This window comes from Dissoconium aciculare (assembly GCF_010015565.1).
Source record: "Dissoconium aciculare CBS 342.82 unplaced genomic scaffold K489scaffold_6, whole genome shotgun sequence".
Classification (NCBI taxonomy): domain Eukaryota; kingdom Fungi; phylum Ascomycota; class Dothideomycetes; order Mycosphaerellales; family Dissoconiaceae; genus Dissoconium; species Dissoconium aciculare.
The window spans coordinates 1694061-1720843 of record NW_022984956.1 but is presented as its reverse complement, the minus strand read 5'-3'; the positions used below and the strand labels follow the sequence as shown (position 1 = coordinate 1720843).

At 51.8% G+C, this 26783-nt stretch overlaps 8 protein-coding genes across 8 annotated transcripts; 3 read left to right on the top strand and 5 right to left on the bottom strand.

The window, feature by feature from the left end:
- Positions 1-439: 439 nt before the first annotated feature.
- K489DRAFT_309327 (uncharacterized protein) lies at positions 440-604 on the bottom strand (the record flags this gene model as incomplete). The annotated part of the gene is made up of 1 exon (XM_033600635.1): positions 440-604. A coding segment is annotated over one exon (165 nt), but the record flags the coding sequence as incomplete, so codon positions are not given.
- A 3566-nt stretch (positions 605-4170) lies between these two features.
- K489DRAFT_380606 (TPR-like protein) lies at positions 4171-8325 on the bottom strand. The gene is made up of 3 exons (XM_033604919.1): positions 7891-8325; positions 5053-7820; positions 4171-4992 (listed from the first exon to the last, which is right to left on the bottom strand). Exons 1-3 carry the CDS (start codon positions 8033-8035, stop codon positions 4381-4383), a joined length of 3525 nt encoding a protein of 1174 aa, XP_033460239.1. The 5' UTR covers positions 8036-8325; the 3' UTR covers positions 4171-4380.
- Positions 8326-8496: 171 nt separating this feature from the next.
- K489DRAFT_380605 (uncharacterized protein) lies at positions 8497-11506 on the top strand. The gene has a single exon (XM_033604918.1). It carries the CDS (start codon positions 8628-8630, stop codon positions 11088-11090), a length of 2463 nt encoding a protein of 820 aa, XP_033460238.1. The 5' UTR covers positions 8497-8627; the 3' UTR covers positions 11091-11506.
- Positions 11444-12995, bottom strand: K489DRAFT_370767 (glycosyltransferase family 32 protein; the record flags this gene model as incomplete). Its single annotated transcript, XM_033603174.1, has 3 exons — positions 11444-11694; positions 11786-12667; positions 12917-12995. 3 exons carry the CDS (start codon positions 12993-12995, stop codon positions 11444-11446), a joined length of 1212 nt encoding a protein of 403 aa, XP_033460237.1.
- Positions 12996-13983: 988 nt separating this feature from the next.
- Positions 13984-15473, top strand: K489DRAFT_227215 (uncharacterized protein). Its single transcript, XM_033599777.1, has one exon. The coding sequence runs from the start codon at positions 14164-14166 to the stop codon at positions 15331-15333; it is 1170 nt and encodes a 389-aa protein (XP_033460236.1). The 5' UTR covers positions 13984-14163; the 3' UTR covers positions 15334-15473.
- A 502-nt stretch (positions 15474-15975) lies between these two features.
- Positions 15976-17455, bottom strand: K489DRAFT_380603 (uncharacterized protein). Its single transcript, XM_033604917.1, has one exon. It carries the CDS (start codon positions 17187-17189, stop codon positions 16239-16241), a length of 951 nt encoding a protein of 316 aa, XP_033460235.1. The 5' UTR covers positions 17190-17455; the 3' UTR covers positions 15976-16238.
- A 1701-nt stretch (positions 17456-19156) lies between these two features.
- K489DRAFT_410252 (uncharacterized protein) lies at positions 19157-22542 on the top strand (the record flags this gene model as incomplete). Its single annotated transcript, XM_033607689.1, has 3 exons — positions 19157-20165; positions 20221-21797; positions 21850-22542. The coding sequence occupies 3 exons, from the start codon at positions 19157-19159 to the stop codon at positions 22540-22542; spliced, it is 3279 nt and encodes a 1092-aa protein (XP_033460234.1).
- Positions 22543-23100: 558 nt separating this feature from the next.
- K489DRAFT_410251 (uncharacterized protein) lies at positions 23101-24697 on the bottom strand (the record flags this gene model as incomplete). Its single annotated transcript, XM_033607688.1, has 2 exons — positions 23101-24552; positions 24605-24697. 2 exons carry the CDS (start codon positions 24695-24697, stop codon positions 23101-23103), a joined length of 1545 nt encoding a protein of 514 aa, XP_033460233.1.
- Positions 24698-26783: the final 2086 nt, after the last annotated feature.

The window sequence follows — 26783 nt, the reverse complement described above, 5'->3', positions numbered from 1 at the left end:
CATCGTGAGGGCCGGGATTTTAAGCTTGTGTGAGATCTTGCATTCCTAGGTGATTGAAGGTAGATGACGATCATCGCCTTGGTAAAATGAAGAGTGCAATGCATAATTATTAAAGAAGGGGGAGCAAAGAAAGAGGACAGAATTTTCATGGACACGTTTCTCCCATTTCGACACAATTGATTATTAATATTAGATTATTATTAGATCTTCTGAGTTTGAACCGTCAATGTTCACATATCGATACACTCGCTCCCGTACGAGCGATCTTGACCAGTGCCTCTACCAGGGATCATAAAGCTTCTGAGGCCCTCGCGGTCTCACATCCGTCGGCGTGACCAAGGAGCACGTCTTCTCCGCGGACTCGAACCACGACCGACTCGAACAAGCAAATGTGAAAGCTGCGTTCTCCGAATCCTCACAGCCCACGCAGCTGGGTCGGACACTTTCCTTGCAAGACATGGCTATCGCGGTTGCTGCGGCGTGTGAAAATCATCCCGCACATCAAGCATTGTGCCGCGCCCTTTCCGCTCTTTTCGCGGACATGCCGGAGGTAATTCTCGCGAGACGAGAATATTTGACCGTTGCAGCCGTGCTCAAAACACTGGACGCGCTGTAGATCTTTCGTGCTTTGTTGTGGCTCGATGGTCGTGTTCGTGTTCATCTGGGTTGGTCTTGAGTCATTCGATGAGAGCAGCCATTGTTGCTGATTGGTCGATGTGCCCATGGAGGAGCCTTGTTGTGCAGGATTCCAGACCGGGTCGTGGAGCGTATACCCGTCCCATTTTGTTTCTCTTGTTGCGGTCGACTTCTCGGCCATCTTGCCAGCGGACTGTGAGGAGGCTTGGCTCTGGAGGAATAACAGAAATTCGGCATCGGTGAGAGCAACCAAGTCCTGCCCTTCGGAGTCTGGAGGACCGTGAGCCATGATGAGGCCAAAAGATATTGTACAAATATCGGATAAGTATTCAGATCAGCAGCTTCAATCTTTTGTTGGTAAGCTGATTTGACATGGCCATTCTCAAACTCGTGATCGGGACCGTCCTTGATATATGGCACATCTTGCCTGTTTCTGAAGTCGACGGATTTTGCATTCTTTCATCACGTTGAGCTTGAAACCCGGGTGTCTGGAACGACACAGCCTCGTTTTGCCATCACAGAACCCTGTCGCAACACAAAAATCAAGGTCTTCGGGATAGAGAAGAGACTCAAACGATGCTGACGGGATGCGGAAGATTCCGCGGGAAACATCGAAGCCCGTCGCTCATTGGAACGCGAGGGTGGTCACCGTAATGAGCGGACCGAGGACCTGACGTAGCTGACGGTGCCGCAATTGAAGCTTGACTGTGGTAGAATGTCGCTTCATTCGTCTTGTCCAGAGCTGCCAAGAGGTTTAAGCTCCTCGTCGTGATTGCATAGCCGCACAGTGGGGAGAATCCAAGCCGGATAACACGGCTCCATTGATTTGATTCTCCTCATCAAACACGATCCAGCTGATCAATCAGGACGTGCGAATATAACCAACATTTCACCTTCCTCTGCACGAAACGATCCTTTCATCCAAATGGACACATCATCGGGGTCAGACCAGAGCGGCCTCAGCACAGCCACGATGATCGACGTCGCATTTTAACCTCATCGAGCTGCGGGAAGGACAGTGCATAGCCGCCGCTAGCTCAAACCTTAAGATCCAACTACATTTGCTTATTTGTATGGGTCATCATGTATGCCCTCCCCTCCGGCTCCATTCCATTCCAGGACAAGAATGTCCTTGGTGAACAGTAGCCGCAGAGACAACACCAACAAGCGCGCCAATCGACCGGACCTGGTTTCGATTCGGCCGATTCTGTTATGCACGATGGTGCTGTGAAGCAGAGACCACCTCGGGCATGACCTTACGGAACAACCTTCGCTCGCGTGAGCAACCTCTGTTCTACGCTACTTCAATGTGTAGGATACCACGTGGCTAACTACATACGCGTATTCACGAATCTGGAGTCGGTTACGCCTACAAGACCCACTGTGATATTGGTCACCGCCGCGTCTCCAGAGGGCTGTGCATTCCAAAGGACAATGCAGCCTTGGCAGTCGATCTTTGAAGCCATCCGATCACAGACATTTCCCCATCATGCGTGGATACATATCTTGCCGTGCCGCATTTCCGACTGCGCCCCAAACCCTGACCTTTTCGACTATTCCCTCTGTCTTGGATTTCAAACTACAACTTGCGCGTCCTTGATCTCAATATCGGTGCGTACCAGACTTCTACATGTCTAGCAAGATCCACACCAAGGAGCTTTGCAATTGGAATCAGTCCCGCACGACGACGACTTAAGCGGCAAGCGAGTTCTTCTCCACGTCCGCCGCATCATCAGACCAGCTGTCCACCAACTTTGAATCACCACTCGTGAACATGAAGCCCATAGCCAGAGAGGTTATCCGAGATGCTCGTCACCACGTGCGCCAAGTCTTATCAACGACAGCATCGCCGACACCACCCCAGCAGCAAATAAATGAGGTTCTCGTCGGCATTTCGAAGGGAGCGACCATCGGCGCTGCCGTGGGTGGCACCGTCGGCGGAGTCATACTTATCGGGATCATCGTTTGGTTAGTATTACGACAGCGTCGAAAGGCTAAGCTGCGATCGGGTGCCAAATGAAGAGTAGAACACGTGCGGAGAGCGGGCAATGAAAAGACGGAACACCGAATCGCTCCCAGCAGAGGTCGAGCACCTCAATAAGTCGCACAGTACTGCGCTAACAGATTGAATTGGCGATATTGCTTTATCGTGCCTGCGCTCGTTTTCAATGACCTTTCTTGAGCAGATCCGATCAAAATGGTTGTTCCAATGATGATCATGGACACATTGCGCTAAGCTGTCTCACTGTCGCAGCATAACGTTTCACAACGACGTAGCCTGCCAAAGTTTCTCTCCTGAGCAGGCGAACCATTTATAGCCATCGAATCAAGGCGTTGAGTGGTCCAGGCGGATAATACTCTCAGAGCGAAGCCGTGCAAGTCTTGAAGTTGCGCAGGCGTTTTTGAATTTACGTGTAGACATGTATCATGTACACAGAGGTATCTTGTCAGCGAGCCCAACTCCACCATATGTGTGCAACGCTGGCATGTTATACCGCCAGCAAGACGATTGTAAGCATATTAATCACCTGCCGCGATGGAAATTTTTACATCACCTCCGAATCTCAAGCTTGTATGGTTTTGCCAGCGTATCGCATTTGTGGATTATCCGCAGCAAGACCACCGGTTTCTGGATGTATCTGTTCGTGCAGGCCAAATTCTCTGGATCCCCAGGCTGGAGAGTGTCAGGGGTGATTTAGGCATCGAAGCGGCGGCGCACGATCATCCATGCGTGGTGCTATCTCATGTCCCACAGCGAAGTGGAAAACATGCCATTCTTATCGTGAGCCAAGTCAGACCCAAACCAGCAGGTTTCCTTCGCGGATGCGTCTGACACGAGTATATAGATCACTGCGTTCCGCGGTCAATCTCTCACATCTCGGGGCTTTAATCCTCAAAATCGGCGCCAATTGCTACCGATTGCGCCCTCTGATCCCCACCCTGATCATGGCATGCTGCTACATCTACGCGACGGCCAAGGTCTATACAAACGCTCGTTGTAAGAGCTCACCAACTTTATGAAGTGAGCATCTATCATCTCGAGCAACTCCGCGATGGCTATCGCATCTTCGAGGACTTCTCATTGATGGACATCATCGACATGTCGGGGTTCACGCTTCAGCCTCCACATCCCTTGAATGACTTGCAAATCTCGTCCGCGAAACAAGCGCATGAAGTCGAAGCGGCGGCTCGAGCTAGTGAGCATGTGGCAATTTAGAGATATAAAGATTTTCTTCGTGCGGAACAGGAGGCCGCCGTAAGAAGATCTGCTGCCCGATACAAGACCCAATATTCTGGACCATACTCATACCATCGAGAACCTCCGCCAGAGTCAAATGCTTGGGCTTTTGTTATCCTTGCTGCGGTTCTTTGTGGGATCTGCTTTTATTTTTGGCCAAGGAAAAGGTAGATATCGGATACAGCACGCATTATTCATGGGGGGGTTTCTTTGTTATCTGATGGCATGGTAGTACGAGGTCGTCGCTGGATGATCACTTGTCGTGTAGGAATTATGTTAGGACTTCTTGTCGACGGGTGATCTCCAATTCTCAGGTCTATCTCAAGCGCAGCAAATATTGGATAGTTTGATGTAACGGCTTTTCTTATCACAATGTGTTGTAATGCATCCACATTCGTCGAGGTAATTATCTCGAGCACGGGTCTATATTCCTAGACATTATCTACACTCCTACGATATCCTCTTCGAGTTCTTCGAGTCTATCTCTTACGCTCTCGAGCCCTCACTCACAGTGTGTATGCACCAGGCGAAACCTCCCTCCAATCCCTAACCGGCCGACAGTCCTCCAACTCGACGACCCACCAGAGCGCACTTTTCGCCTTTCCAATTTCGCGACTCAACTCATGCGCTCGGGCGAGCGCATACCACGCCTCGGAGTCGTCCCAACCAGCACCACTTCGGGACAAATTCTTAAGAAGGATGTACGCGCGCTCACGGGCGGCCAGACGGTTGAGTTCGGCAGGAGACGGATCGCAACGGGACAGTTTCGAGCCGACGATATCTTGTTGTTCTTGCAGGGCGTCGATGGCGGAGGATTGCGAGAGGGTGACGATGTTGTGTTGTGAAATCGGCCGGGAGCTGGTGCCTGCGGCGGAGGAGGAATTCGGCCGCGTAAGCGCCGGCCGGGCTTCGCTGACAAGAGTGCTGCCGGACGGTAGCGGGAATGGGTGAAGCGGGAGAAGAGGTTCTTCCGAAGGGATCTTCTCCTCGTAGATATCCATGAGGAGATTGGCGATGCCGACAGTGGCGGCGGGATGGTCAGGGTAATAGGCGAGAGCTTCTTCGTAGGCTGCCATGGCGACGAATGGAGTTTCTTGTGAGGTCGCAAGTTGTGCTTTCTGTAGATTCGTTAGCATCCAGACTAGATAATTTGGGTACAAGATGAGGCCGTGACTTACTGCAGACCACCAGTCCGCCCAGATCGCATCGACACTCTTCCCACCACCCCAACCTTTCTCAAATAGTTTCCGAGCACTCATTCCGTCCCTCGTGGCAGCCAGATCAGCCTCCAGCGCCTCGACCCATTTCTTCGCGTCCTCGATCGCACTCAAGGCATCGTCAAAAGACTGCGCACGAACGTAAACCCCAGCGACGAACAGCCAGATCTTAACCAACAAGCTCGTCTGATGTCTTCGTTCCTGATATGCGACGTCAGGTGAGATGGACGTGCTCGGTCCCGAGCCAGGTTGCGGTACGGGAAGGCGCTTATCTTGAAAAGGCGGCTGCTCGTCATGTCCTGGAGGTGGTGGCAAATCATCGTGAGTACCATTATGCGCAATTTCGCGCAGAGGTTGGCTGGGATTGGCAGCTGCGCTTTGTTTGACAGCGGCTGGAACCGGACCTAGTGTGGTAGATGAACTTGTCTCACCAGTCACAGTTGCAGAATCCTTGTTTGCGTCCTTGTGCAATTTGGGAAGGTGTGGTAGGTGCAAATGGTGATGGCCTTCCTTTTTCGACGCCTGTCCATCTTCATTGGTCACAGTGATCTCGATTGGAGCACCGATTGGCGCACCGGGCATGGGCGGAGCTCCTTCGGTAGATGGCGCCTCCTTCTCGCTGGATAGACGCACCGACCGCACTGACTTCGGACGAATGCTTCCTGTTATACTTCGAAGAGTACTTCCCTTCTTGTTTGATATCGATTGTGCTCTATTCGGCGCGAGATTTGCCGGTGCTGCTGTGTCAAACCTGGGGCTTCCAAACAGTCTCGAGTATAGGCTGAGTAACTCGTCTGTTGAGTTCACCGCTTCGTCGGGGCCCTCCATCAACTCGATAAGGACCAGTTTGGTGATCTGGACTTGCACAAGTGACTCCTTTTCGAAGCTGGTCAAGCTTTCCAGTAGCTCGCTTGAGCCGAGGTTGGCAGTCTTGTCCTTGGCTACTGTGCCGTTGGCCCCGAATATCGCGCCGAGATTACCAAACTGCTCAAAAGCTGTGTCACAAACTTGACTAGCTGCCTCGAACTCATCCTTCGCCGTCAAGCAAAGTGCAAGCAGGTGCCACAGCGGGACCATCTGTATACTACGAGCGATCTTGGTTGTTCGGTTGCTCGTGGATCCTATTGACTTGGAAGAGGCTTGCTCCGCAGCGATCGTGCTCTTGATCAGTTTGACGGCGCCAGTAACGTCGTGTTGCTCGGAGAGAACAAGCGCTAAGGCGTGGGCAGTCTGTACGTTCACCGGGTCGAACTTCAAGGCCCGCTGGAGATACTTCTCGGCTGTCTGCAGGTGATCCAGACGATCGCTTTTCTCAAACGTGAGATGAGCAGATTGTGCTTTTGTGATGGCTATCGTGCGATATGCTGCGGCTAGGGTAGCTGGCTTGATGCGAAGTTCAGACTTCACTTCTGTCTCCTCAGGCACGCCACGCACTTCAAGGTCTTCTTTTGTTAGCTCTAATTCATGCGAATGCAGCCAACTTTCAACCTTGGACGCAACTTCGATGGCCTTGTCAGCGTGATCACGATCTCCAAAACGGCACAGAATCCGAACGGCCTCGGCAGCGGTTGTAATTGCCAAGTCATCGCTGTCCAGACCAACTTCGTGCTCGCCTGTCTTATCTGCTCGCGCCTTTCCACGTGTCACAATCTCAGCATAGCTGTCAAAAGCATGTATGGCGAGGTCGTACTCGGACAGAGAGGCGTGCACCGTAAACAGATGTCTCAAGATTGGCGTTGAGTGGAATGTCTTTGTGGCGGCACGATACAGAATGTCCAAAACGCCTCGAGAGACGGCATCTTTACCGCCATCGCCGAGATCGGCATTGGACCACGCCAAGCTTGTCATTATAGTCCAGTTGGTCATGACTGTAGCCACCAGCTCCTCGACTTCATGGTTTCGCTCGCTGGAAGCTGGATAATTGGTCTCATTGAGCAGAAGTGATTCGTAGGTCGACTCGACACGCTTGAATTCGACATGCTGGCCACGTCGCAATACGGATTGCGATTCCCGGGATGCACCACTGTCGAACTTCACCAGCGCACCAGTGGTATCCGTGACCAAATCTTCGGCAATGATAGTGGAAAGGAGCTCGTAGTATGCGCGCCATACCTGCCGACGAGGGAGATCGAGGTGGGATGAATTGGCGATGAAGTTATGGTTCGCTGTCGAGGCGCGTAGCCAAAAAGCACCCCAAGCTGTGAAGGTTTTGTAGACTCCGCTCAAATCGTTTGTGAGTGAAGTCGGAGCCTTCTTGACGCTGTACATGCATGCTCTCGCAAGCAGCCTCTCCCACCATTTGCGCAGTTCCGGCGAGCGGTAACCCGGTGCCGGTCTGACAGCGGCTTGATATGCTTGTAGCGCCTCGCTGTGATGACCAGCATTGTCCAAGCTATACGCTCGAATCAGAGCAGCCTTAACAGAACAGATCTCGAGCCATCCCTCCGGTGATGCCGCTGTGTCTATCGAATCTGATGCCTTTGACGCCGTCACTGCTTCCGTGAGGACCTGTAGCGCATTTGGACAATCCTCCTGTAGCCAGTATATTTCTGCGGCAGTGACTGCGGCAATGAAGAGATCTCCGTCATGTTTACTCGCTCCACCCTGTGTTAGCTGTGGAATCAGTTCTGCTAGGGAGTGCAAACTCGTCGTGTTGGTGGACGAGGCCGAAGTCGGTCGGTGCGAGGCTGAGGCGATTTTCGACGAGGCACGCGCAGCCGCGGTAAATGCTGTATCATCCTTCAGTATCTCTCGTGATATTCATCCGTGACCCTCGCAGGCACTTCAGGCCGTGCCTACCTTTCCTCTCCGGTGCATGTTTGTCCACCTTTCGCGCGAGTTCTGGTACTGATCCATACTCTCCATTGCATAATGCCTGGTCAAGGAGGCCGAGGTAGCGTGCGCCTTTTGTGGCATCTGGTGTGCTGCTGGTCGTGAAGTTCATTATTGCGGCCGTTGCTGCTTCGGTCTGCCGCCGTCGATCTTCTCCTGAGTTCGGATAGCTATGATGCCAGGCGCATAGTCTGTAGTTTCGTTCAACTCGGTGTCTTCGAGGAGTAAGATGGATCAGGGTGCAATGCGCTTTTTCGAATGTCGTGGTCGGACAGCCATGTAAACCATTTACACCGTGGCCATGTGGAAGGTGTGGTGAGCTTCGTCCTGCGCCCTGAGTTTCAACAGATAGACAGGCAAGGGACCCCAATGAATTCTAGCTCCCCAGGAATTCTGTTAGGACGTCATTCGGCTGTTGGCGAAGTCGTTGGAAAGGTCCACCAATCATCACCGCAATTTGGCGCAGGCCTTCTCCATGGAGTAAAGGCGGCAACCCAGCGGCCCATGCCGTTCCCAATCAGGTAACTCGCGACTTTTTTCCATACTTTTATTCAAGATGTTTCGAAGCCACGAGGACGATTGATCGTATTGCAATCACCAGAGTCCGTTCATGCAGCAGTGAGCCTTTGCTTAGACTCGCGATACTTAGACTGTAAGATCGCCTGTCTTTGGAGAAATATCGGCAATTTCCAGGCGAGCCGATCATGTCTCAATCAGTACAGTCTGCCATTGGCACCCTTCGAGCTATTACATACCGGATCGCCAATACTTCAGACGAACAACTACCTCAAATTGCTGCTCAAATAGCTGGATCTATCTGGACATGCCGAGCGGTCCTATCGCAAGCCTCGGGCGCCAAAAATCAGGGTGATGTCACTGCCGTGGTCCACCGGTTCAAGACACAGCTATCTACCTTGCTCCAGCACAGGAATTTTCGTGCGCGATGGACTGGTGTTGTCTTGGTCAAAGCTGTGATCGAGGCAGGAGGACTTGAGATTCTCAGCAAATCCGGAGTCTGGTCGCGCAATCTGCTGACCATTTTGAAGAGGCCCGATCCTCCAACCACGCGCAGTCTTGCCGTCTTGACACTCACCCGACTGTTCATGCTAACCTGGGAGCACGCAAATCTGGTCCGCGAGATCACGACTCCTGCACTACCTGGCTTTGTCTCTACATGTATCAGCAACATCGAAGCAAAGCGATGCTCGCCTGATGAGTTGCAAACTGTCCTGGATGCTTTCTCGGTGCTGATCGTTAGACATTCGACAATTTTCCGTCCAAATGAGGGCACACTCCGGACCATCCTTCTCAGAATCCTCAGCTCTTCATCTGCGGGTGAAGCTGTTCATTTTCATTACACTTCAAGGCATAGGGAGTCAGCCCGGCGTCTACTTGTTTTACTTCATCATTGCACGCCGAAACAAGGCTCAAGTGAGAAGTGGAGCGAGAGCTTCAAGAATGCGCTAGCGTCTGCTCACGCTACCTGCGACTACTTATTCCGAGGTATTGAACACGATTGGGAATCAACCGCCGGTGTTCAGCCATTCCGTCCGAGGCATCAATTATTGAATGGAGAGCCAGAGCTTCCCGAGCAGGATGCTCTTGGCTTGAGCGCCTGGAGCGGGATCTATGCCGGACATGAGCGCTTGATCGAGACATTGCTTATTCTGTCGACGATTCTGGCATTGCCGACTCCCGCTGCTGTGCCAGTCAAGTTTGGCAGTATCATGGACCTTATGACAAGAATTCTCAGCATTGGTGCTACTGATCTAGAGAAAATCGGCTCAATGAAATTCAATCCTCAGATTGTTCGAGAAGAGCGCGAAGCTGTCCTTGCCGTCCTACCTGCTGTTCGCATAGCGGCTCTGGACGTTTTGACGCACCTCCTTGCTCGTTTTCAGGCTTCGGCTTTCTCGATCTTGCCTACGTTGACGCAGGTGTTATCAAGCCTTTTCCAAGCGGAACGGGATGAGAGCGTGCGAGCGGGGATTTCCCAGATCCTAGCATCCATCGTCACATTCTCGGGAGCTACATTCACTCGAGCCGACACTTCACTGCTGGTACCTGCTCTTCGAAGCTGCTGTCAACAGCTACTACCATCAGACTCCTCCTCAGACGGACAAGGACCACAAAGCAATGGTACCTCAGGCACAAGCCAGCCCAAGAAGTCCACTCCACTACCCAAGCACTTTGAAGCTAGCAATCCAAATCACGAACACTCACGTTCTCTCCTCCTCTCCGCCCTCAAACACCTCCCTTCGACGACGGTCCCAACCAAGGTCCGAGCCCAGATTGATCGTGTCGCAGTGATCACGAAAGACAAGGATCTCCTTGTCGCAAGTGTCCTCAACCCCGCACAGCGCGAAAATGAACTCCGCGCACAAGCCAGCTTGATGCCAATCCTGGCTCGCCTGGCGCCGAAGGAAAGTGAAGTCGAAGCTTTGATCAAGCCGAGAATGCCGGTGATTGGTGGGAAGAGAACTGGCGCTCATGGTGTAAAGGTGGACGACGATGTAGAAGACGAGGATGATGAATCAGACGATGAAGATGATGAGGTGGACGAAGATGACGCGGAGGAAGCGGAAATCGACGGAGACGAAATTCCCGAGGCTCCAAGACATGAAATATCCAGCGCCTCAATCCTCCAAGCCAACACCAACCTTCAAGGCCCTCTTGCCCCTTCATCGTCAACATCCCAAAAACGCCCCTTCGAGCCCCCCACCACAGAGTTCACAACTACAACCACACCTCTCCAACCACCAACAACCACAACCCCACCAGATGCAAAACGCACACGGCTGGACCAGACTCTGCCCACCACGCACTCAACAAAAGCAAGACCCACAACATCACAGCTCCAAACCGACACAAACGAAGAAGCACGCTCCCTCCTCGAAGACCTCGAAGCACAACTCCAAGACGACATTGCCAATTCCAATCGAGATGTTGCTGACGACGAGATCACACAATCGAGCTCCTTCCCTGCCGCCTCTACGGCAGAGACACAAAGCTCGTCATCGCTTCTACCCGCGGTGTCAACTGTGAACACCGCACATGACGGCGTCGGCGATGACGATGATGATGAGATGGACGGGAGTGATTTCGAAATGCCGCCGTTGACCATGGAGATGGATACCGATGACGAGGACGAGGAGGACGAGGAGTAGAAGCGAGGACGGCCATGATTGCGGCTGTGCATTGTAGCCATGCAGAGGTTACGGCAGCGTTTGATGGAATGTAGAAATCAAGTTCATTCATAGAATTCATTGCTTTCCGGAACGGTAGAGCTTGTCACTCGGACCCGGTGCAGGAAGTCGGGATGGGAGAGAACTTCTGCTGTGGGAACTTCTCGCGTTTCTGCGTCGCCAGAATTTCCCGTTCATTAGATTTTTGTGGATTTTCAAGATGCAGTCCGTATCACTCCCCATAACGCCGTCGCCATGAATCCTGTCTATACCATACAATCCCCTGGTTCCTCAAACTACGTGCGATTCACACGGTATGTTTTTCCAAAACATTTTCATATGCCCCGTATCCCAAGTCCCGTGTCCTTGCTCCTCTGGTTATTGCTGCTCCTCCTCAGACGGATGATGAACATAGTCAGACCGGTGAGGACAGTGAAAACCAGGAACCAGAAGACGACGGGATGTGCGACGAACCAGAGGACGACGGCGACGTCGTCTTCGTGCCAGGTGCCGCCGGGACTGTGGCCGAAGAAGGTGAATTCCTCCGAGTAGAATTCTTGCGGGAGGACGAACCATTCGGATGGATCTGAGTGTGAGACAATGGTCAGCATGGAAAGGGGAACTCAATTCACAGATTCAAGGGAAGGGAAAGAGAAGAGAAGGAAAGAACTGCTTACCGGCATCTACCTTGCTCTCGCCCGGAACATACTTCCCACCGAATTGTAGAAACCACCTCTTGAGCAGATCGCCAGTGAACTGCGGTCCCGTACTCCAGAAAATCGTCAAATACGGGAAAATCAAATTCAGATTGCGCGCGTGAAGATTCTCCAACATCAATCGGATGACCGGGTGACGGGAGCGGGTGGCCATGAGATCATTATTGACGCCGAGCGGCGACGCCTCGGGGAACCACGCAGGGAACGGCAAGAGCGGATCCATCGATCGGCGGCAGGCAATGTCCATGTCCATGTAGATGCCGCCGTAGTGCCAGAGGAGGAAGTATTTCACGGCATCGACGCGCTGGATCGGGTAGCGGTAGGCATCGTAGGTCGGGAGGAACCAGGCGTAGTGCTGCTCAAGGAGGTCGCGGGCGGCGCTGGCGTTCCAGATGTTGATGGTGTAGTCCGGGTTGTATCTCCGGCAGTGCTCGGGGGCTTCGGAGCCCTTGGAGGGGATGGAGGTGATTTCGGCTTTGGTTTCGTAGAGGTTACGGAACCAGATGAAGTGGATTATCGGTGGGATGTTCCTTGTTGCGGTGGCGTCATCGTGGTTGTACTCGACGGTGGGAAAGTTCTTCTTGTAGTCGTAGGTTTGGAGGAGCGTGTCCCAGTCTTTGGCTTTGAGCGCATCGGCGTATGAGATTGGGAAGTCCTTCCAGGTGATGTATTGCCGTTGGAGGAATGCCTGGAAGCGAGTTTGGTTGTTTGCGAAACGTAATGAGCCGAGCAGGGCGAAGATGCTGAGGGCGACGAAAGTGTATTTCAGCACGCGGCGGAAGGTGAATGGTATCATGGTAACCGAACCAGCATGCTCTTTCTCCTTCTCTTGTGACTGAATCTCTGCGCGCGTGGATCCAGATGCAACGGGATGTATATGGCGATCTCGGAGAATCCAGACGGTGTCCAAAGATCAGTAAGTGTTGCCCTTGAGATGTTGAGATTTGTCCTGATGGAGTATCAGCTGAAGGACAGCCAGCCATTAATTACCATCGCGCGCGCCGAATTAAAAGTCCGCGTTTCATACGTAATAATCAACCGGCGAGAGACCGAATTAGGGGTGCAGCAGTAGTGACAAGCAACGGCCCGCACGTGGCTTAGGGTTTGGGTTACGACGTTCGGGCCTTGTCGTCTCCTCCATCTGCTCTCCACGATACCTCATCCAGTACATGATTTATTATTACTCTCTAGCAAGATTGTCCCTATCAGAACCTCAGAAGAGACATGAATCATATCGCATATCGCATATCGAGCGACATTAGTCATCATGGTTTTTGGCTTAGCCATGAACCAGGTCCTCAGCAGCTGATATTCTTGTTTCCAGCCCTTGAGGACCTGCATCTTCCCCCTTACATATGTCTTGTTCCGTCATTCGTGAGGACACGGAATAAGATTTAATCGACATCATCACTGCCGACCAGACCTCTCCCTGACGACCCGATTCTGACACGGGTTGTGTAATGACTTTGAGAGATTATGGAGTACAAATGTGAAAGCCGCGCAGCCCGAATGAACGGCTAGGGACCGGCTTAGTTCGGTCCATGTCGCCGAGCAGACTACAATCATACCCGTGCCTTCGTATCGTCTCACAATCCGTGAATCACCATTCACCAAGGATAGTAAACATTTCTTCTTTGTGATGCATTGTTCCGTTTCAGGTGTTGTGCCAATCTTGCCTCAATCCGCTTCTTTGATCCCGCGTAATTTCTCCCGCTCCGAAGCCATTGGCGGCGGTGGAGCGGCACGCGTAGTCTGGTGCATAGGACTGCCAAGCTCCGCCGAACAAGTAGCCGGAGATGCCCCACCAGCAATGCGTGAGTCCTTCAAGGATCGCAACATCCATCGACGACTTCAGGAGCGTCAGACTCAAAGACCACGCCGCGGCGTGCCGTCACGTGGTCGTCCGCTGATCTTTGCTCCTTTCAAGCTTCGGGTCCTTTGCCGACCGACATCGAATTAAGCTCCAAACAGCTTAGATGATCTGCGACGAGGTTGAGGAGAGCGCGCGGGGCCGTCAATTGAGGCCGCCAATCAAACGGCTAATTGTCCGGGCGGAGCGGAATACAATCGCCAGCAAGCAATAGAGTTGGTGCTTAGTGCTTACCCATCTGCGTACGAGGAGACTGAAGCTTTGTTGAGATGACGCTCTTGAGGGGAACGAACCGCGCCGCACTTGGCGATTGCAGCATCACCCTGCCGGCATGAATATCCGACCGCATGGACGGCCGCAGCATAATGCAATGTCCTTTCCACCACCGCAGCGCGATATCTTCTTCCTTGACCAAGATCTACATTGAGGCCTGGAGTCACATCAAAAATCTCATGTTCGAATCATAAATATGCCGCCACGCACTCCCATATTGTTGAGAGCCTCCCAGGCGATCGCGACCAAGTTTCCGAGGCTGACTCCCCTCGCGTCGAAATTGTCCCGAATGCATGACGATATTACGGACTTTGGCATCTTCGCCGGTGTCGCGATCCAATTCTCTTCGAATGTGTCGCAGACGGTCCACCGGATCCGACGCCATATCGCATCGGACGACGGCGGACTTGCAGATGCCAGCGCTATGAAGGCATCATTCACCCCAACGTTCGCCATGATTGGTGTTGCAGGTGCGGTGCTTGCCCAGATCGCAGTACAAACTCTCTCTATGCCTTCGCTACAGGAAGTCACATGGCTCGCCGAGGCATTTTTCGTGCTATGCTTAGTCTCAGGTTCCTTCGCGGTCATCTTCTCCTGTGTGCTTCAGAGCACCCTGGGCAACTTGCACACTCCCGCTGAGTTTCAGGCATGGATAACTCATGGGTTGTCCTCTGAGACAGTCGAGACCCTTGACCTGTTTGAGCAGCTCGAGCAGGACCCTCGCTCCGACTTGACCAGCCATTTTGGGAAAAAGTCCATCTCAACTTTAAAGAGAGCGCTCAAACTCCGAAGGCCACGTCCCTCTCTCATCGCGGTCTTCACGCTAACCGCTCCCATGCAACTCCTCGAACTTTCAGTCGCTATGTTGCTTATGGGATACAGTGTTTATTTCGTCTCTATCCCATTAAAGCTGCCGAATGGCGATCGTTCGGGCGCCATATTTATCCTATATATGATCGGCATCAGTTTCGGAACCGTCCCAGGTTACTTCCCATTCCTCAGGAAAGTCTTCGCGCTCTTCGAAAGCCAAAAGGTCCAGCGTATGCGGCCCATGCTGCAAGAGATCCAAACCGTGCTCCACCGGACCGACCCTGAAGCCAACAAAGGCCAACCCGACAATCTGCCTGGTGCTGGTCGTCCGTACAGCGAGCATGAAAATCAAGAAGATGTCTTGAAGACAATGAATGAGCTTATCCGGCTTCAGAGCGAACAGTTGGTGCAGCAACAGCATCTTCTGCAGATCATGTCCCAAAGGCTCATCAGCACGCCCATGTCATATCCGATCAGGAAGGCTTCATATGATCATACGCCTACGAGCAGTCGTGCCTCTGTGGATTCCTTTTGCAATTCTCCTAAACATATCTGAAGAAAGCACCATTGAACGAAAGCCACATCAGTGAGCTTTCAATTTATCGAAACGCCGAAACAGATACTGAATCATTGAGCCTTGGCACATCTGGGATACCTGCGAGAGGAAATCAGACAGCATGTAAGCTCGGCTGCCACGCTGTGTGCTAGTCTCGGCCCTGAAGTCTACAGCCTTCCCCGGCTACGCGAGCGCCCGCACGTTGAAGTAATTTCGCTCAAACACTGTCGAAACCCAGCACATTGGCGCCCCTCTTCAGAGATCCCAGCATAGATCCACCATGCTGCGTTTCGCCACAGCGTATCGCAACACGCAAGCCTCGACGAACTCTTATGATTCTGGACGTCTATGCAGTGCATATCTGACATCGCAAGCGATGATAAGTCGATCGATTCGGGTTGGATCGAAGCGCGGCAGAAGGCCGCGACACGACCGATGCGTCCTTGACGGAAGTCGCGAGTCCAGGTCTACACGTGTGCAACACGAAGCAGGCGAATGTAATGCGCTGTTGCATTTCCCGCGTTTGAGTAACCCGCTCGGGCAGGTCCGCAGCAACGACCACTATAGTCGAATCATGAGCATGATCGCAGGAAGATTGTTTCATGCCTGTGTTATGATGTTACGTCCGGAGAAATTGGACAAAAAAGCGTATAATGATAATGATAATAAATTATAACAATGATAAATTCGGTCGTCGAATTCGAACCAAAATCTCATATACCCTACATGTAGAAAGTACCATCAGCCTCTCTACCAAAGAAATGATAACCGCTCAAAGAAGCGCCATCTCAATCGACAACTGAAGGATATACGGGTTTGCTCTCGCCCCCATGCATTTCCGCATTCGCTTTCTGGCACACGCCCTCGAAATGAACATCCCCAGGCCCGCCACTGCCTCCAGAGCTTCAAGATCGAGCAGCTCGACGCCAGAGCCACTCCTCTTCACCGGCAAGCGATCCCGGTGGCGAGGTGATGGCAGTAGCCCAACGCTTCGTAGTGAAGGCATTTGCGTGTAATTTCGGATCATGTTCGAGACGGGCCAGCTCCACAAAACCCAACGCATCATCACCTTTCCAAGCCTTTGCCGTTTGAATAAACAGACGTATGAAAGCCTTGGCGAGCGCCACGTCCCCGTGGCAGATGCAGATTTGGAAAGCGTCGTAGTAGATACCTTCGAGACGACAGGCACCTTCTCCCTCTGCGCGGATCAGCTCGATGGCTTCGCGACACAGACCGAGTGCAGTGCTGGGCTTGGTGACCATGAGCATGCCGTTGCCGACCTGCTCATGGATCTGACCTAGGCGGACGCGACGTTCATCGCTAGCCTTTCGACCCGAATCCAAAGCACCGGTGCAGCGAACACATTCACATCGGAAGCGATATTCCTCCCAGATGGCTTCTCGTCTCTGATCACGGGGCAGAGACCACATCTTATCCGTAAGGTAGGTGACGGTGATCTCTTCTCCATCGGCGATGTCGAAGAGGGAGAAGATCCGCTCTTCCTTGATATCATCGTTCCAGGAATAAGCGGCGTTCGACGTGCAACTATGGTTGAAGCGCGAGCATTGCAGGAATAGTCCGCCAGTCTGGGCTCCACTGCCGAGCGGCATGGCATTTGTCTTCACTATACCCATGACAGGTGTCGTGTCGGGGTAGTTGTTTGCGAGGGCGAAGAAGGCGTTTCTCTCGTCTTTGCTGCGGGCTTGAAGTTGTTGCAAGATTTTGGCGTTTGGGTCGAGCGAGAATGGTGGGACTTTCACGATCGGCTTCTCTGAGAGGATCATTACGCCCGCGGCGATCGGCTGCGTAGCGAAGACGCCGATGCCTTTACCTGGCACTTCGTGGTTTCGGAACATCTTAAAATATCCACTTATTTATGTACCTGCATGAGGGAAAGAAGAGGAAGGTAACGAAGGAAGAGGAAAGCGAAACCGGAGAGACGAAGGATAACAAGGAAAGAAGAAAGATGAAAAGGGCCGAAGAAGGAGAAGGACGAGGAGATTGTTGGATGAAGAGCTGTAGAAAAGCTACGGGGAAGTGGATGAGCATTCTTTTCTGTCGAGGCTGAAGACTTTGTAGTATATATCCCTACGAAGTCGGAATGAATGGGTGTGACTTTCTCACACGTCAAAAAGAACCATAGCTGTGAGTCACGAAGTACAAGCGACTAGAAGTCTGGAACGATAATGTTAGTGACCCAGACAAATAACAGAGAACAAGAAACAAGCAGAGGGGTTATAATCAAAAAGCACGAGTTGTTTGTCCAAATACAAGTCCTTTGTTGGGAACCCTTTCACAGTCCTCAGCTTCGATCCAATCAGCACTTCCACAAAATTGTTTGCTCCTGCAATGACCCCATTCAGCACATGCCACGTACCCCGTGGGCGCAACTACTAGCCTACCTACCCATGATGCATGGCCGCCCTCGACACTTCTGAGCAGCTCTTCTCACACTTATCCGGGTGCTCATCGATTTCTCGTGCGCACAACAGCAGGGAGGAGACGTAGCACCAATCACCACGCTATCACGGCAGAGATCTGTTGTCGAGAATGTGAGCGAAATAGAGGTAACCCATCACTTGCATTCTCAAAAGTCAACAACGCAATCGCCGAGGAATGGCATACATTGCGCATGGGCGCAATATCTGCCGTAGTGGAAGGTAACCTTTCACATATCGCGAGTGCCGAAAGTCTTTGCTTCTGACTGTGTGCCGAAGCCCACCGTGGGGGTCTTAATACCAATGCAGCTTGGCTTTCTTGAAGGCGGTGAATGATGCCGACTTGCAATCCTTGTTAAAAGCCTGAAAGACCTGCGGATCTTCAAATGGGTAAGAGAAAGTCCGAGACTGCTATAAAAAGGTGTTAATCTCGATGGGCTCATTCGAGGCTCGAGAAGTTGTGATGGCGCGCCATCGTTGAAACAGATCTGACACATGGATGTAATTATGAGCAACCTTTGTGTTGTCTTCGTGCCTCTGCCTCATCACTGATATTTCGTTCGTCATCTCGACATCTCGTGTGACCTGCGCAAACCTGGGACACAAATCTCTCAATTCGATGCATGCAGGAAGCCTCATCGTTAGATTGCTCCATTTGAAAAGCGCGTCCGACAGGATCGGAAATCGCACGTTGTGACTCGTGGCTTCCACGTGTCGGCGGGACTGCCCTTCGCGGTTCGCCTTCGGCTCTTACACCCCGAGAAAAAAGCTCTGGGAGATATCAAACACCGGTCCGGGACGTGTCAATTCCCTTCCCTGTCATCGTTTATTCAATATCGCGTCGTCCTCACCTCATTGCAATAAAGTCGGAACATGCGGGATTTCACCGTCTAAGCGAATACTTCAAGACCATTAACAGCCTCGCGCGTGCACATCCTCTCGGACATCGTGGTCGATGGCCGGGAGAAGCGACCGTTGAAAGGCTATCAACAACTCTTGTTACAAGTCTTGTCGCTGTGCAATGCAAAAGTGGTAGTGAGTTCGCAAGGGCGTAAAGGAAGCGCATCCCAACGCTAAGACTTTCGCCCGGAAAATGTCAACCTGATACAATCCGCAGTAGCTGGCTGGTGAGCTCAGCAACTGAAGGATGCATGCGACCAAGAACGGACGCGGGCTGTCGTCCTCCCCGCTTGATTAAGTCAGCACCAGCTGCGAACCGATTGTGTACAGCCGATTGTCGTCGATAGCCGGTGACGATCATTTGCCCGGATATGGAAGTATTGTATCGGCACGTTAAATGCTTTCCAGACTTCCACAAATTGAGATCGAACTGTGGGCCTTACGGTAGCAGTTTATGCGCGCAGTACGCGCTGAATGCTAGCGCGATGGCCGACTCTCTCCAATCTTATACCGTGGCATGGATAGCAGCTTTACCGCTTGAGCGTGCAGCTGCACAGGCGATGTTCGACACCAAGCGCGATAATCCACCAGAGGGCTTCCGCAACAAAGACGGCGACGATAATGTATATTCTTGGGGGACCGTCGGACAACACAATGTCGTGCTTGCGTCTCTGCCATCCGGACGATACGGCCTCACCTCGGCCGCGACGGTGGCTCAAGGACTCCGTTCATCACTGCCGCATATTCGCGTAGGACTTCTTGTAGGAATCGGAGCAGGTGTACCAGAACCGCAGACGGATGGAAATGGATCAATTACGTTCGAGCCAGACATTCGCTTGGGAGACGTGGTGGTAAGCAACCCCGTTGGGACCACAGGCGGCGTTGTGCAATTCGATTTCGTGAAGAGCCAGGAGCGCGGTGGGAGGCATGTGCTCGAGCGACAAGGCAATTTGAACAGCCCCCCGGGAGCATTACTCAGTGCGCTCAGCAAGCTTCGGACGAAGTATGAGATGGAAGATTCGATCATTCCAGCCTTGATGGAAGATGCTTTCTCACGGTATCCGAAAATGTCACAAGCCTACACACATCCGTGGTACAGAACAGCAGGCGAGGAGCGAGTCACAGATGTTTATCACCTTCAGGACGGACGGCCGATTGAGCGTGACGCACGGAAAACTCCAGAAGTGCACTTCGGTACGATCGCATCAGGGAATACTTTAGAAAAATCTGCTGCGCACCGGGATCAAGTAGTATCTTGGTTGAAAGCGGAGAGAATCAACCCTCTCTGTATAGAAATGGAAGCAGCTGGTCTTATGAATAGCTTCCCGTGTCTGGTAATCCGAGGCATTTGCGACTATGCAGACATGCACAAGAATGACGCTTGGCAGCGATACGCTGCTATGGCTGCAGCAGGGTTCGCAAAGGAATTTTTGGGGTGCGTGGATGAATTGGCGCTGACCCAAACGCAGAAATTGCGTCTCGTGTACGATACCCGTAAGTAGCTCATCGTCATATGGTCAAGGTGAGTCTGGTAGTTGACGCTTCCAAGTGCGCACGATAGACCAGGATCTTTCCACAGTGAAAGCTACTACCTCTGACATCGGCCAACAATCTCATCTTTTGCGCCTTCAGTCTGCAAGTAGCGCTGCATATGATTGCAGCGGGAAAGACGGCACGTTATATGAGTATTGTTTACCTGAGACGCGAAAGAAACTCATCGAAGACGTTACGCGATGGTGCCGTGAATCCCACCAGAGGTTATTCTTGATCAGCGGCATGGCAGGAACCGGCAAGTCGACTCTGATCAGGACCATCGCACGACAGATTAACGATGAAGGACTGCTCGCGGCAAGCTTCTTTTTCCGACAGAATCTAGATTTTCACAGGGACGGGTCGCGCTTTGTGTCGAGTATTGTCAATCAGCTACTTACGCGCCATCGGACACTACGACCGTTTGTGGCAGCTGCACTTGACGCCGACCGCGACCTACCCGGCGGGCCATTCCGCATTCAATTCACGAAGCTGCTCAAAGAACCACTCGTAAAGGCTGGACTACTTAAGCTCGTTCTTGTCATCGACGCGCTGGACGAGTGTACGGTAGAGGATGCGAAGATGATCCTCCGCGAACTTGCCATGCTGGCTCAGGAAATTGGCCTTCGCATTGTTGTTACTAGTCGGCCAGAGAAACACATCGAAGACCACTTCGCCGTTTTCCCCGCGGATATGCGAAGACTCGAGACAATCTGCGAGGAAGAAACCGAAGCTGACATAAGACTATTCTTGAAGGAGTGCTTTGACTCTATTGTCAAAAACGATGCGCAGCAGCCCTGGCCTCAGCTAAAGGCCGGATGGCCGACTTCCACTACGATGGACGAGCTTGTACAGCTGACGAAGCCGCTGTTTATCTTTGCAGAAACCGTCATTCGTTACGTCAGAGGATATCATGATCCGGTAAAATGCCTGACAGATCTGCTCAAAGAGAATCGAAGCACTTCCTTACAAGGCATGCAACAAGTGTATCTGCCGATCCTAAGAAAAGTGTACCGCGACGTTGAAGCGAGAGCGAAGGTCATCACAATGTTCAAGACTATTGTGGGCGCTATCGTCCTCGTTCAGAATCCTTTGTCTATTCCGAGTCTAGGGTGGTTGCTGAATATCGAGCCGGGAGTAATCCATAAGTTCCTCAAACCGTTACGCTCCGTCCTCAGAATACCTGACGATTCTGGATCGCCTGTCAGCATTTTACATGAATCATTTAAAGACTTTCTTCTGGATCAAGAGCACGAATTCCGCATTGATAACCGACTGACTAACGGAGCTCTCCTAGAGCATTGTCTCCGGATCATGAACGATCGGCTTCGTCAAGACATTTGCGGGACCAAGGAACCTAGGTCGAACCGAGATGATTGCCAGAACGTAGGCGCTCACATTGCGCCGGAGCTTGCGTACGCCTGTCAATATTGGACTTCGCACTTCGAGGGAATCTCAGAGCTATCGGACGCACATACAGATCACGTCTACAGTTTCCTACAACACAAGCTTCTCCACTGGTTAGAAGCGCTCAGCTGGCTGAACTGTATTTCGAGCGCTATCGCACAGCTCACAAAGCTGAAGTCCCACATCGAGGTAGGTCAATACTGCACGACGAATTGTACATATCGCTGACGACCTTGTCCAGCGCAGCAAGCATGCTCCACTTTCTGCCTTTCTCGACGACGCGCTCCGCTTCGTCCGCCAAAACCGGTTTGTAATAGATCTAACACCACTCCAGCTTTATACCACTGTACTTTATTTTGCGCCAAAGAATAGTATTGTTCGCAACACTTTTCTTCACCAACTGACCAGTCTATTCCCTTCGTATACGACTTCGGATTGGAGCGCAGAAATCCTCAAAATCAGAGGGCACGATGTTGAAGTTGACACTGTGGCCTTCTCGCCGGACGGGCAGATTATTGCATCGGCGTCTAATGATAAGACAATACGGCTGTGGAACGCGGTAACAGGCGAGGAGATACAACGGCTCAAGGGACACGATGGTTCTTTGAACGCAGGAGCCTTCTATGAGGAGGTCGTCGCATTGACGTCCTATGACAGGACTAGACGGCCATGGGGGCTCGAAGGGTACCGCTCCGCCGTAGCCGTCTCGCAGGCCGGGCAGGCCATCGCGTTGACGTCCGATAAGACGGTGCGTTTGCACAACACGAGAACGGGTGAGGTAACGCAGCAGCTCGAGCACAATGATCGGGTCCGGGCGGTAACCTTCTCGCCGGACGGGCAGTTCGTCGCATCGGCCGACTATAAGACGGTGTGGCTGTGGAATGCGGAAACGGGTGATGTAATACAGCGGCTCGAGCACGAGAATTGGTTCTAACACAATAGCTTTCTCGCCGGATGGGTAAATTTTTCCATCGGCGTCCGACGATAGGACGGTGCGGCTGTGGGACGCGTTGACGGGCGAGGTGATACAGCTTTTCACCCTTTCAGAACCTTCGGATCGTATCACTTTTGACGCAGACGGGTCGTCGCTGAGAACCGCGAGGTCATTCTATAATATCGCGAGAAATCCCTTACCTAGAGCATATGAGGCGCCCAGAATGGAAGAATATTTAGAGCAGTCCGGTCAATGGATGATGCTTCGAGATCTCACAAGGCAGCGCGAATGGAATATCCATAGCCCTGCACTAAAAAACCTCGTCTGGCTGCCGCATGGATACCGAGGAGTCACTTCAGTCGCCCCCGATAAAACCCTTGTTATTGGACAACAGTCCGGCGCAGTTTCATTCTTCACGCTCAGATAGCCCACCTTCCTAGTCGTGATAAGAGTATTGAGTTTGTTGATGTTCCGGCATATATGATTTCCCGTGGCGCGGAGATGAAGGTTCGTCCATGTGTTGACATAGATCAAGCTATATCAGATACCTGTTCGTTTCTACAGCAATCCGGCCGTAGCCAAGTCTTCGTACACGGCCTTGGGCATGACGTTACCCAGCGAGTCCTCCATCTCGATAACTCCATCACCGTTCTCGCCGCCCTTGCGCTCCAGCTCGTCCGCCAGATCACGCTGCATCTTGTTCCAAAGTTTGAGGGCCTCGTCGATCTTAGTGATCTCGCGGAAAAGCGAAGTGTTCTTGTTGACGCCCAAACAATTCAGGCCGTAGATGTGACGTTGTTCTGAAAAGTGCTTATCAAAGGCCCGCCGACCCATGTAAACGTAGTTGCCACAAATCTCGCAGGGGAATTCAACCCCGAGGCCGTGCAATTTGTAGAGCCAGAATGGGATTGGCTTGCCGTCCCAGGCGAGAGGCAACTTGAGCGGATTGTAGACCTTCTCGTCGCCATCTTGCTCTTCGTCTTCTTCGATCTGGGTAGTAGCTTCATCCGTCTCTTCGGCATAGAGAGCTTCAATCTCCTGCTGTCGTTCCTTGTCCGTCATGCCTTCGCGGCGCTCCACATTCATGAGAGTGCCTTCACGCTCGGTCTGCATTGTACTGGCAAGTTTGCGGATGCGGTGCTCTCGAGAAGCTACCGCGCGCTCCTTTAAGCGAGTGACATGGTCTGATTTTGATACTGATTTCCCGTTGTCGTCTGAATCACCAGCCGTTTGCCTGGCCTCGGCATTTTTGATGTGCTTTTTGCCGGTCAAATGCGCTTTGTACGTGCTGTCGTTTGAAAATTCCTTCAGGCAGTCTGCACACCAGATCCCCACCCCAGTGCCCTCAGTTGCGGGCTTATTTGAGGCGGTGCCATTTGCTTGCGCGGCCACTTTCTCCCATCCCGGAACCTCGTTCTTTTCCCATAACTGATCGAACTCATCGTCGAACTCTTGAAACAGCTTGCGCGAGTCGTTAAGAGGCTTCGTCTTCTGATAGAACGATTCTAGGTATTCCGCGAGCGATCGAACGTATGAGAAGTATTCGTCGGTCATCTTGTCTTTACGAGTGATTGGACATTTCGGCGGTGTGAAGACATCGAACAAGCTCAAGTAGGCGAGATAATTTTGTTTCTTCACACCGCGGATTCCGGGCAAATTCAGATACTCCTCGTGCAGTAATGTCAAGTCGAAGAACTCTCCAAATTTTTCCTCCCCTCGGAACAGCTTGCCAACGTCCATGTCACCATTGTGAGGCCCGCCATCTTCGGGTCGTTTGTATGCGCGCTCGAGATTGTCAACTTGCTGATTCGGATAGCGTTTGTGGAACTGCTTGGTTTCCTGGTAGGCGTTGAAGAAGGATTCAAAGGTGTCACCGGTGGAAATGCTCTGCAACTCTTGCGTCCTTTCTACTTTTTGGTCCAGGTAAATTTGGCGAGCTCGCTCGGATTGAGTTTTAAACCGTGATACTAGATTGGCAATCTCATGTTCTCGTTGTAATCTGGCACGCCTCTGTGAGTTGTAAGCCCTGTCGCGTACTGCGCATGATGGATGTATAGCCTACCTTGAGTTTGGGGTCTTCTAATACTCTGTCCGCTATGCCCGCTTCCAATCGCTCCAGATCTTCATGGATGCCTCGTAGATCGTCGTATAGCATTGTGACTGTGTGGTGGTTCCGCCGGTTTTCGTGAGCTTCTCGTGAGTTTCCTGGTCGCGTGCTTTGCTCAAGTGTTTTTTTGTCGCAAGCAGCCGGACGTCTTATCTGGCAGGATTGGCGGCCTCAAGTCGGAGCGGTGAAAAATGCGAGCTAGGAATACCTTGACCGCAAAGAACTGTGTCTGCGCATACGTCGTATAGGCCGCTGGGTTAGGGATTGTCGAAGATGAGGTCGCGCAACAAATGTTCATGATTCAGTACTTCTTCATGTTCGCTAGCGTCGGAGGAGTCGCTCGTTGCCGCCAGCAGCGTTACGTAAGCCTTCCACGGACTAACGTACCCTATAGGCTTGTGGGCCACTATAGGCTTGTGGGCCACTTCCTATTCTCACTACGTATTCTTTCCTTCAACACGCGATAATTATCCACGTCATACAATGGATACGCGATTGACGCGTGATTCCTACGCTCCTGCTATCGCTGCATTCAGATCCGGTCAATTCAAGTCGATCCGAGCAACTGCGCGCGCGTATAACGTCTCAAGGACCACCCTCCAACGCCGCCTTGACAGCAGACCTTCCAGACAACAGCAAGGTGTCAATTCAAGGAAATTCACTGTCGCTGAAGAGGAGGTTATAATTGAAAGGATATTGGATATGGACTCGTGTGGATGGCCACCAACGCTTGCTCATGTTGAGGAAATTGCGAACATCCTTGCAACGCAGAAGGGCCTTGAACCTGTTGGTAAATTATGGCGACATAACTTTATTAAAAGGACACCACGGCTTAAGACAAAGTTGTCGCGAAGGCTGGATTGGCAGCGTGCACGTAACGAGCAGAAAGACGCGTATATTCAATGGTTTGAATTGGTGAAGAACATGATCAATTTCCATGGTATCCTTGAAGACGATATCTACAACTTTGATGAGACTGGATTCCGCCTTGGGCAAGCTGGCAACCACCATGTTGTAACTACAGCTGATCGGAAAGGAAGACCAACATTGATTGGATCGGATTCTTCTGAATGGGTAACCATTATTGCCTGCGTCAACGCTCGAGGCTGGCAGGTCCCTCCATTCGTGATCTTCAAAGGCGTAACGCTAAATAAGACTTATTTTGAAGGACTACCACCACGCTGGACTCTAGCCTGCAGCGAGAATGGCTGGACAAGCAATGCTCTTGGTCTGCGTTGGATAGAGCACTTCCATGGACATACGCAGCAAGCGACAAAGGGTGTTAAAAGGCTTCTTGTCCTTGATGGACATGGTAGCCATTTAACGCCTGAATTCGATCAATACTGCAAAGATCATAACATTGTCACTCTCTGCTTACCACCTCATTCTTCGCATCGTCTACAGCCTCTCGATGTTAGCTGTTTCGGTCCTTTGAAGACAGCATATACAGCAAGGCTTGAACGGCTCTTCCGAGCGTCTTATTATATCATAACAAAGGACGACTTCCTTGCCGAGATCCCACACGCGATAGCTGCTGCATTTACAGCTTCAAATATACAAGCTGGCTTCCGCGGTGCTGGCCTTGTGCCATTCAATCCTGAAGCAGTACTAGAGAAGCTGACATTAAGAACAGTAACACCTCCATTACAAACACTAGTACAATGGACTACAGTTACGCCGTCAAACCCTCGAGAGGTTGATTCTCAGACAGCATATATTGAGAACAAGCTGCAGCGTTCAAGCACTTCACCGTCAGAAATAGTTGCTGCTTTGCGACAGAATGCTAAGGGCTATCATAAAGCAGCTGCTCAGCTGGCCCTTCTGCAAGCTGAAGTGTCCGACCTCCGCCAGACTGTACAGACGCTGAGCGCGCGTAAACAACGTCCAAGAACGCGTTATAAGGTTCAAGGAAGTGTTGACAAAGAAGGATTCGAGGCTCTTCTTATTGCAAAGGCTGTAAACACGTTGTTATCGGAAGAACAAGGCCAAGCTGAAGCAGGCTCTAGCCAGCAGACACGTCGTAAACCACGGTGTAGCACTTGCAATTTGGAAGGACATACGTGTAAGACGTGTCCTACTGTAGTATAGACATCCTGTCCCATAGAATTCCTAATCATATAGCTTCATTTCAATT